Source organism: Eptatretus burgeri, chromosome 2 (genome assembly GCF_056783735.1).
Source record: "Eptatretus burgeri isolate ZD-2024b chromosome 2, Ebu_testis_v1, whole genome shotgun sequence".
In the NCBI taxonomy this organism is placed as follows: Eukaryota; Metazoa; Chordata; class Myxini; order Myxiniformes; family Myxinidae; genus Eptatretus; species Eptatretus burgeri.
The window spans coordinates 93,578,046-93,589,160 of NC_140962.1; the positions used below are offsets into that span (position 1 = coordinate 93,578,046).

General features: G+C 40.3%; 1 protein-coding gene across 1 annotated transcript in view; it reads left to right on the top strand.

Moving 5' to 3' along the window:
- Positions 1-2,335, top strand: part of SARS1 (seryl-tRNA synthetase 1) — a 37,627-nt gene extending 35,292 nt beyond the window's left edge. Inside the window, exon 11 of the mRNA XM_085870311.1 lies at positions 2,031-2,335. Coding sequence (XP_085726437.1) covers positions 2,031-2,167 — 137 coding nt within the window. The 3' untranslated portion in view covers positions 2,168-2,335. The remainder of the gene's footprint in view (positions 1-2,030) is intronic.
- The last annotated feature ends 8,780 nt before the right edge of the window (positions 2,336-11,115 follow it).

Genomic DNA, 11,115 nt, shown 5'->3' on the forward strand with positions numbered 1-11,115 from the left:
TACAACTTGATTGGAGTCCACCTGTGGCCAAGTCAATTGATTGGACATGATTTATAAAGCAACACATCTTTCTATTTCAGGTCGCACAGTTCACAGTACATTTCAGAGCAGAAACTCCACAATGAAATCCTAGGAACTGTCTGAAGAACTCTGAGATAGAGTTGGCATAGATCTGGAGAAGGCAATAAAATAATTTCTGGAGTGTTGGAAGTTCCCAAGAGCACAAGTGAGAGCTCAATCATTAGGAAATGGAAAAAATATGGAACTCCCCAGACTCTTCCTTGAGCTGGCCGTCTGACCAAATTGAGCAACTGAGAAAGAAAGACCTTGGTTTGAGAGGTGACCAATAACCCAATGACCACTCTGACAGAACTACAGAGTTCCTTGGCTAAGATGGGAGAACCTGCCGGAAGGAAGACAGTCTCTGCAGCACTTCACAAATCTAGGCTTTCTGGGAGAGTGGCCACACAGAAGCCACTCTTGGAGAAAAAGGCCCATGACAGCATCCCTGGAGTTTGCAAAAAGGCACATGAAAGACTGAGAGCATGAGACGAAAATTGAACTCATTGGCCTGAATACAAAGCACTTTGCTTGGTGGAAACCAAGTACAGCTCATCACCCATCCAACACCATCCCGACCGTGAAGCATGGTGGTGGCAGCATCATGCTATGGGGATGCATTTCAGCGGCAGGGACTGTGAGACTTGTGAAGATAGAGGGAGCAACTAATGGAGCCAAATGCAGGGAAATACTTGAGGAGAACCTCAAGGATGACCCCAAGCATACAGTTAAAGCTACACTGGAATGGCTTCAGAACAAAAACATGACAGTCCTTGAGTGGCCCAGCCAAAGCCTACACTTCAATCCCATTGAAAATCTGTGGAAAGATTTGAAAATTGCTGTTCACCGACACTCCGCATCCAACTTAACAGAGCTTGAGCAAACCTGCAAGGAAGAAAGGAGAAAATCCCAAATCCAGATGTACAAAACCAACACAGGCAAAGCTGATATCTGTATCAGAATGTCTGTGCCGCTGCCAAAGGCGCTTCTACAAAACATTGACTCAGGGAGTTGAATACTAATTGACACAAGACATTTCAGCTTTTCATTTTTCATTAATTTGTAAAAAATTCAAAAACATGTTTTCACTCTGCCATTGTGGGGTGTGTTTTGTGGATCGGTGACAAAAATTTAAATTTAATCCATTTTAAATTCAGGCTCGAACACTACAAAATGTGACAAAAGTCAAGGGCTGTGAATACTTTCTGAAAGCAGTGTATGCTGATTACATAGTAGTTACCTTCATTTTCGGTGGTGTGGAGCTATCACTTTCCAATGGCTACACTTGTTTAAAATAAGAATAAACCAAATATTACTTTGACACACCAACTCTAAAAGTTCCACAATGTTATTGAATGTTATAAGTTTTTCACATTTAGTGTTCAGTGAAGCACATGGCAAATCCCGTGTCTGAGAGTGGTACGGTTACTGTCAGAGGCCGAGTCAAGCCAACAGACTTTATGAGTGGCCATTGCCATTGAGCTGACCTGTAAGTAGAGTATCCAACCTGCAGTTAAGTAACAATCATCCAAGCAAAAATACTCATCCATAAAATATATGCAATACATTGGAATCATAGTTTCACGGGACAGAAATTTCCCGAAAAGGGATCTATTAAAAGATCTTTATGCTCCATTGTCCGATAGGTTTCCATTGATGCGACAAATTCAACCCATCAAAAGCGAGTGGACCCGATCATCGCAAAGGAAACTTATTGAGAGGCAAAGCGTGTGATATCACATATTTTCTTTGACGTGTCATACTATATATTATGATAGTTGCTTGCTACAAAAAACTCACAAATATGTAACGGTGTGACGTCATGTAAAGCGACAAGTTTATTATCAGCCCGAGAATGTTGCAAAAATAAATTGTGAATGATTTCATTTTTTATTTATATTAAACTATGCAAACTTTCAGCATGTTCTAATTACCTTTGTTTCTTCATTATCTGTTTCCTGCGCCAACAGACCTGAGTGAATTGCTGAAGTTTGTGAAACCGGCTCCAATTGACCAAGACGTAATCAAAAAACAGAAAAAACAACAAGAAGCAGGAAAGAAAAATGCTATGCTCGAAGGTGTTAAAAACATGTCCTTTAATGAATGAATTTGAAAGCTAATTATCTTGCAATGGTTATATGGTCACACTGCAAATATGGGTTTTGGATATCTGGAAGGTTTGAATTGTGTCTTCTTGTCGGAACTTCTGGTTTCTGCTTTCTGCTCATCTGGTTGGTTGCTGCTGAATTCAATTAAATTGAGTTCCATTGGAAAATGGGGAAGTTGGTGTGTGTTCTTTGTTATTTTAAACTTGCTACCTCTGCCACTGAAGGTGGAGGGAAGTTGTTTCACCCATGTTTGTTACTTGCGAAAATCGAAGATTTTTAAAGGATATTCGTTGGTCTTGTGTGTTATTTCTGTCTTTGTTTGTTCATTTGTTTGTTTGTATGTCAATCGCTTAAGGGTCACAATTTTAAAACCGATCTTCATGAAACTTCACCAAGTTGTACAGGTCGTCTCAACTGAGAAGCCTATTGATTTTGAGGTCAAAGGTCATCTTGAGGTCTAATTTCTAAAATCGTCATTTTTCATTCGATTGACTTGAAAGTTGAACAAGAGTTGCATATTCCGTCACTGGATTGGGAAACCAACTATTTTTCAGATCAAAAGGTCAAAGGTCAACCTTCTAAAATCATCAATTTCAATCTGAAAAATAATCAATTTTCATTCGATTAAGATTGTCAATTTTAATCTTAATGAAATAGATAATTTGATGTATCCATGGCAACCTTTGTAGAGGGGGTGAATTTTGCAAGTATCATGCTCTGCACAACGTCTTTTTTCTTGTTTGTTAGTCTGTCTGTGAGCAGGATATCTCAAAAAGTTATTGATGGATTCGGACCAAACGTGGTGGATAGGTTGGGTGTATGACAAGGACGCGTTGATTAGATTTTGGTGAAGACCCGGATCCGGACGTGGATCCGAGAAAATTTTAAGTGATTCTTCACCATTGAGAGATCGGGCCAAAAACGTTGTATAGCACGATTTTTCAAAAAGTTGTGGACGAATTCAGACTAAACTTGGTGATCAGTTGGGTAGGTGACAAGAACAAGCTGATTTTATTTTGGTTAAAGTACGGATGTAGATACAGCCCATCGGTAGAATACAAAACATAAAGTGTTCAGCCTGGAGAACGTATGCACTCTACCGATTGCCATTCTCGTTTTTCTATGATTTTGGGTCATCGGATATTTAATGTCATTGCATTCTGGGTTTGATTCTTGGTAATGACAAATCCAAAATAGATTGTTATGGAGCATGACAGAGAATGGCATTGTTTGCATATATCAAACTAGCTATTCTATCTGCACCCACTCTGTTATGTAAATGGGATGCAGTCTGAAAGTAGATTGGGATTACCTACAAGGTGCTTGCTATTCAATGTCAGAGGGGTTGTTTTTTCTACTCGCACCTAAAAAAAGAAACAATTTTTGGGAACGTGTGCAGAAAGCATAAAGCACAAATTCTGCAGTAGCTCACCTCAGGAGAGTGTGTTTGCATCAATCTGGGCCCGTCAAACCGGTTGAAAACATTGAATGGTGGCTGTGTTGCTGTCGTATACAATGTAATATTATATCCTATTCAGCTGCTGGTCCTTTGGCATCCTGAGAGTGCCACGAGGGCCACCTTTAGAAAGCAACCGGCGTAAGCTCCCTGACTAGTTCGGGCATGAATTTGAAATTGGCCTGAGTGCCTGCACACTGTCCTCCTACACCTTAGACGTCCACCAAAAAATACTGGCAGACGGATCCTCAGCTTAACATCCCATCTAACAGATGGCTCACCCATTGTCTCAATACCCTGCCTGTGAAGCACAGACTGTCAATTTGTGGTCAAGTCGAGAATCAAACCCAGACATGCCAATTTAAAGGAACATAATTATGCTTCTCCTGAGTTATTCTGTCAGCCCCAACCTGTCAGCTTGAATGGTAAAACTACTGTGAACATGATCAAAATTTAGTTCCTGTGGATGTGATCCCTCGGGGGGGGGGGGGTGCACTCACTTTTGGGATACTTCCTATAATGTATACCTTATTTTGGGGGGGGGGTGCACTCACTTTTGGGATGCTTCCTATCACATATACCCTACTTTTGGGGGGAGAGGGTGTGAGAGTGGGTTTATCATAAACAATATTTATATAGCTTCTCAGCATGCATGGAGATAACTTTTACTTGAGATGCCATAAAGTACTTGTGAATTTATTTGAACTCCAGATAACGATTTTCAAAGTTTTTGGACCTGCAGGCCAGTACTGTCATTGCAAAAATCATTCTGTTATATCTGTTATACCATTTGTGCTGTAAGTAGCATTTTTGTTGGATAGAATATTTGGTGGTCTTGCATCAAAAGCATTGTTTTATTTGAGGTGTATAAAATAAATAAACTTTTGAATCAGGCCTTCAACATGCCGCATGGAGGTTCTGTGTCGAAGATGTTTCCTTTCTCACTAAATTAAATTTGTCTGTTCAATCACGGTCATCCTTACAAGTGTGTGTGTGTGTGTGTGTGTGTGTGTGTGTGTGTGTGTGTGTGTGTGTGTGTGTGTGTGTGTGTGTGTGTGTGTGTGTGTGTGTGTGTGTGTGTGTGTGTGTGTGTGTGTGTGTGTGTGTGTGTGTGTGTGTCGGTCGTACCACTACTCCTGCAGTTCTCGGCCGATTCCATCCAGACTTCCTACATAGGATCAGCATGACCCCAGTTAGTGCATAGGGGTATTTTTTTCTTTAATCTTTGCCTGTAATCTTGAGAGTGGGGTATGGGGGGACACGCAAATTCTCTATGTAAATGTGTATCGTGTAGGGCCACTCCAGGTGAGAGAGGGCATTACAAGACCCCACCCTTCACAGTGCAGTATTCCTGTCCCCATGTTTTCCAGTGCAGTGAGGTGTTTTGAATTACACATTTGAATAAGGATAATAACATAACCCCCCTTGCCTCTCCCGTAGGTAGAGGGTGCTTCTAGTGTAAATAATTTACTGTGTTTTTTTCATTGTGGTAAAAACACTTGCTTCAGGAAGTGAAAGCACTGCTGTATACGATATATAAACGGAGAAACCTCTGAAAAAAGGGTTAATATGTGAATCAGTATGGCATGGAAATTACCTTTGTTTATCAATCTTAAATTGTGAGAGGGAGGGGGGCAGGGTTGGTAATACCCTAAAGACAGAAGCATTCAAATCTTTAGGATATGCTTTGTCATCATCATCTACCTATTACTAAAAGGAGATGCATTCGTCCGTGTGTCATGCTTCATTTTTAAGGGTTCCTTCTGTTGTGGAATAATGAAAATGAAACCGTTGGAAAGCTAATGATTGAATTACTTGAAAAATAAAAAATTTGTCCGTTTAATCATAAAGATTCCTGTTTTAAAAGCCCTCTTTCAGAGATTGAAGAAAAAGAAGTGGGAATTGGGGTTTAATGCAGCGATTTCAATGGTAGCATTTATTATTGATTCTCTGACAGCAGCAACCATTTAGGATACGGAAGGAACACACAAAATTATATATAGTAATATTTCATGAAGTCTTTGCTGACTCTAACTTTGACCTAAAACCTCAAGATCGTTTCACCTCAATATCTCATCTGCACAAATGTATCATGGTATATATACTTAGTTTAGTTTAAATCCCATAGCCAATGGTATCACATTAACATGAGTTTTATTGTGACCTTTGATCCTTGACCTTTTAATAACAAATAATCTTTAATGAATGGATGTTTAAACATACTTGTACCAAGTTTGATTTAAATCCCTTCAGCTGTTCTCAAGTATCACATTTTCTCCTGACATTACCTTTGACCTTTAAACTATTGTTGCCAAAATATATTCAGTTCATTGTTGCATCATAATATATATATAGTTGTAACAAGTTGAGTCAAAATCCCATCACTGGTTCACAAGTTAACGTAGAAACAGAATTTCTACCTAATGGGACCTTTGATCTTTTGAGTGCATAATCTAATCAGTCTATCTTTACATCATCAGAGAGTGCACTAGCACTCTCTGTGTAGGGATGGCATGGAAAAAACGTCGGTCCCACTCGCTATAAACAAAACTAAAGTTGGAGCATCTTCTCCAAAAAAAAGTCTCTTACGCTACATATAAGAGCCAACCTGGTCTGTTCAGCTGATTATCGAGGCAGGGATCACTTTCTAGTCCTCCAGACCATGGCAAAGCAAAAAAAAAATTTTTTAATCGGTCAAAACGAGCAAATCTTATCATTCATCATCATCATCATCATCATCATCATCATCATCATCATCATCATCATCATCATCATCATCATCATCATCTTCCGATGGCGTATTTCCAAGCTACCTCTCTCAATGGCAATGCCTAGAACCATCCGACAGAGTTTTACTTGGAAGTAAGTAAAACCATGCAGCATCCTTTGCTATCATAATTTTAAGAGCTTGAAAAAATTCTATGAAAAAATGCATTCCTTTGTAAAGGAATATGAAGGGATAAGCATGGTGGGTGGGACTGTCAATCCACCTGATGGGGGCCCGACAGCATGAACTCGCACACATTTCTATAAAGTACGTACTATTTTGAATGTTAGATCGTCTAAAGTGTGCACAGTACCATTACAATATAAGCACGTCTATAAAGTTTATACTACAACATTTGTAACTCAGTCGTAGAACTGTTTTTTTTTTTTTTTAATGTAAAAGGATGTATAGGGATTTTACTCCAAAAAGTATGTAAACAAGGTAGGGATGGTCACGAGAAATGATCATGTGAAACCATCCCAACACCTATCTATCTTAGAATAATGATTTCCCCAGAAAAGGCAAAGTTATATTGAACACACACACACACACACACACACACACACACACACACACACACACACACACACACACACACACACACACACACACACACACACACACACACACACACACACACACACACACACACACACACACACACTGTCTTTTCTCAGGACAATCATTATTCAAAGAAAGATAGGTGTAGGGATGGTTTCACATGATCATTTCTCATGGCCATCCTTATCTTGTTCGCATACTTTTTGGAGGAACATCCTGACAACTTTTTTTTTAATGCAAAAGATATCACTTGTTATACGTACATACTTGCACCAAGTTTGATTAACGTTTTTGTTACCACGATAACTTAAGAACCGGCTGAAAGGATTTGTCACGGACAACTGGACAGACAACCTGAAAACATTGCCTCCGGCGACTTCATCGGTCGAGGCATAAATATGTAAAAGTACACAACAACAACAAAAACTGTTATAAAAGATCCCTTAATTTTTTTGGGGTGTTTTTCGCTTCATTTTTACATCGTCATTGAGATTCACAGATGGATATGTTCGTGAAGGAAAACATGCTGTCTTTTGATTAAACGCATCAGTGAAGTGACGGGTAGGCATGCCTTGTCACTGAAACCATTCCACCATGTTGCTCCTTGATTTGGCTGATTAGATGGAAATCACATGATTACATATCTGAGGTGGGGGAGAGGGATGTGATTGAGCACTTGCCATTCACACTACTTTCTGCTCAAACAATAGCTATTTCAGAAAGCCCACAACCACCAGCCTTTACCTTATTGAATTTCAGATGTGAATTTAAGATAGTTTTACACACCTCTAGTAAAAACTTTGATTTGGTGATTACCCCTAATCAACAACAAAAAACCGTGGGTAATGTTTCCGGAAATCATATCACTTGCACTTCAGCATATTCTTGATCATTACTGATTCATGTACATTTTAAATACTTTTTCATAACTCAAACATGCATGAAATGTGTAATTGATTCTTGAGTGATGTGGATGTTATTAATTCCACAAACGATGGCCAAAGGACAGAGAACATTATGGAAAACGGAAAGATGAAGTTAATAGGGCTTAAAATAACTGACAGCCTCTTAAGTACTGTAATTGATATTTAATTGCAATTAAAACACTTAGAAATCACAAAAAAACCGGAACAATATGCTAATAAAAAAAAGTCACTACAGTTATTTGTGCTTATATTAGTGACTGTACTACACTGCTCCCCACAGTATTAGTCAGCCAACACAGGCTTTATATTGAGAAGTTTGGATTGGACCATACCTCTTGGCAAGAGAACACACACACACACACACACACACACACACACACACACACACACCGACTCACCCACATCTCTCACCCATAATTGAAGGGAATAACCAATCAGCTCTCACTTAGTCAATTTAAACCAGGTGGCGAGGATTATATAAATAAATCGACTCCTCCAATGCTCTTCCAGCCGAAGAAGCTGCATAATGCAACCAAGAAAGGCTACCCAAGGTAGGCCCTTTGCTGTTTTGAACCAACCTGGGTTCCTCTACAGCTGCAGACATTCACATGTGGTACCTTTTACAGCCATTTTTCTCTGCTGAGCAGGGGTTAGCTTTATTGCGGGTTCCATGCAATCATGGTTCCCTTCTTGAGGCAGTTTTTTTATGGCCGAATGCCCTTCCTGGCGCCAACCCAGGTCGCCTCTTACGACACACATGGATATGGTACACCTATTCTAACCGCGGCATACCAGTACACTGGTACTCATTTCGCCGACCTCGGAAGGATGACATGCTGAGTCAACCCCCTGGTGTTAATTCAGTGGAAAACAGGGCTCAAACTCAGGACCCGAGGATCCCAAGCCAGCCACCCGAACCACTAAGTCAACACCAGGCTCGCATTCACATGTAGTGCATACAGGAGAATCCCAATGGTACACCCCCTCAGCTGCCGGACTGGTTTCATCACGATTTGGAGAATCATCAGTGACAGTGCAGACAGAAATGTGCACCACGGAGACTCCCAAGCATGTAACACATGTAATGTCAATAGCAGTCAACGTATAAATAACAAGACCTAATCACATCTCTCACCTGCAATTGGAAGGTGATGAAACCATAATTGGAAAGTGATGAAATGACAGTTTTCAGGGGTGCATTAATGAGACTTACCACTGATGGTGTGAATCGAGAGGCTCCAGAACAGCAGGCACTGCTTCAAATGAATGACCAAACTAAAAAACGAAAGGAAAGTAATGCCAGGAATGAGGCTCGACTCCAAAAAAAAAGATTGGAACATGGAATGTAAGAACCCTAAGATAAGCAGGAAGAATTACTCAAGCTGAAAATGAAATGAGAAATTATGATTTGGATATGATTTGAGTAAGTGAAGTTATGTGACGTGTAGGAAGGCTATTATATGGCCAGGTGGTAGTCGGAGATCTTATATTCTTGTGGAGAAGATGGTGTTCATACAGATGGAGTGGCAATGATACTCAAGAAGGAGTTGAGAAGTCGTTGATGGAATGGCAGCCAATTAATGAAAGAATTCTTAAAGCACAGTTCTATTGAAAACATGCAAAATTGACTATCATCCAATGTTATGTTATGCACCAACAAATGAGGCTAATGATGAGGTTAAGCACAGTTTATATTGGAGATTGTGGAAAGCGTTGCATGAAATACCTCATCATGATGTGCTTTGTATAATTAGAGTCCTTAATGCAAAAGTGGGAGAGGATAACATAGGACACGGACGCACCATGGGGAAGCATGCAGTTGAACGGCTGTCTTGTGTACATCAGCCGGCTCTCCCAGAATCTGATGATATGCTCTCACTAAGTCAAGTTTAGAGAAAGTTTGCTTTCCCTGGAGTCAAGAAGTAAAATCCTGCGGTGTAGTACAGGGGACTGTTCCGGTTCAATGTGTGGTAGTCACCCCAGGGCCTCCACTCACCAGACGTCTTATTCTGGACCACATGTAAAGGCGAGGACCAGTTGCTGCTTGAAGGTCAAATTATACCAAGCTCAAATAATCAAACTTTGCTTTTGCAATTGTGTAACGATCCAGAGCTAGTCGACGTGGTCGAGCCGTGATTGGAGGGCCACGCGTGTCAATGTGGTGAGTCGTGGAGTGTTTGACTGCCACTTCGCTGTAGGTGGGCTGAGTTATTTCTGGGTACTGTTGAAGGATAGCATCATAACTGGCCATGTGGTCAGACTTGAGAAACATTGGACTGACAGAAGGCAGGTGTGAGGTGATACCCTTGACACAAAGATTTGTGTGCTCCAAGTACCTTGACACATTGACCTTTGACTTTTTGACCTATTGGCCTCAAAAACTATACGCTTCTTGCTTGTGACTGCATCTACCAGCTTGTTAAGTTTTGTGAAGATCGGAGTAAAATCTTACCTGTAGGCAATTGACAAACAGATAGAATAACAGACCAGACTGACCAATACTTGTGACTGATTTCACAATAACAAACAGACAGGTGAAAACATAACCTCCCTCCACCTTCAGTGGCAGAGGTAACAACCTCCCCAGAGAAGCAGTTGAGTGTTTAAACCAGTTTAAGTCTTATCTGGAAAAGTGCTGGAAATATGACAATGAAGTCTGACTGAACAGATACCATGTAACCACAATTTATACGTTAACGGATAGGAACAAGTCAACCAGATAATTAATAAAAGTGATCAAGGCTCGGCTTGAATGTGCCCCATTGACTCGGGTATAAACTTTGCCAGGAGGCCGAAGCCTTTACGAAAGAAACCATGGAATATTTGACATCCACAAGCAAATACTGAGTGGACGGGGGGGGGGGGGGGTGACACCATGAGCTACCTTAACGTCCCTTTGGAGAACGGCGCACTTTGTCCAGAGGCATTGGATTAAAGGTGGAAAAAATTTCAAACAGGCTGATTTTTTCAGGATACATTTATTATATGACATTAAATCACAAACTAAAAGTCCCGGAGAATCACAATTGTGGAAATCTCAGAATTCAAGATGGCCGCCACAGTAATGACAAATAAGAAAGACACTCAAACACAGTTACTAGTATTCATAGAAAGGTGTTTTTGGTGTCTATACCCATGTTTTCGGGTGTCAGGAATCAAATGGAATGAACACAATAAAGATTTGAGCAACAGAAATTGACATAAATTTAAAAATGGCCACCAAAATATGGAGATAAT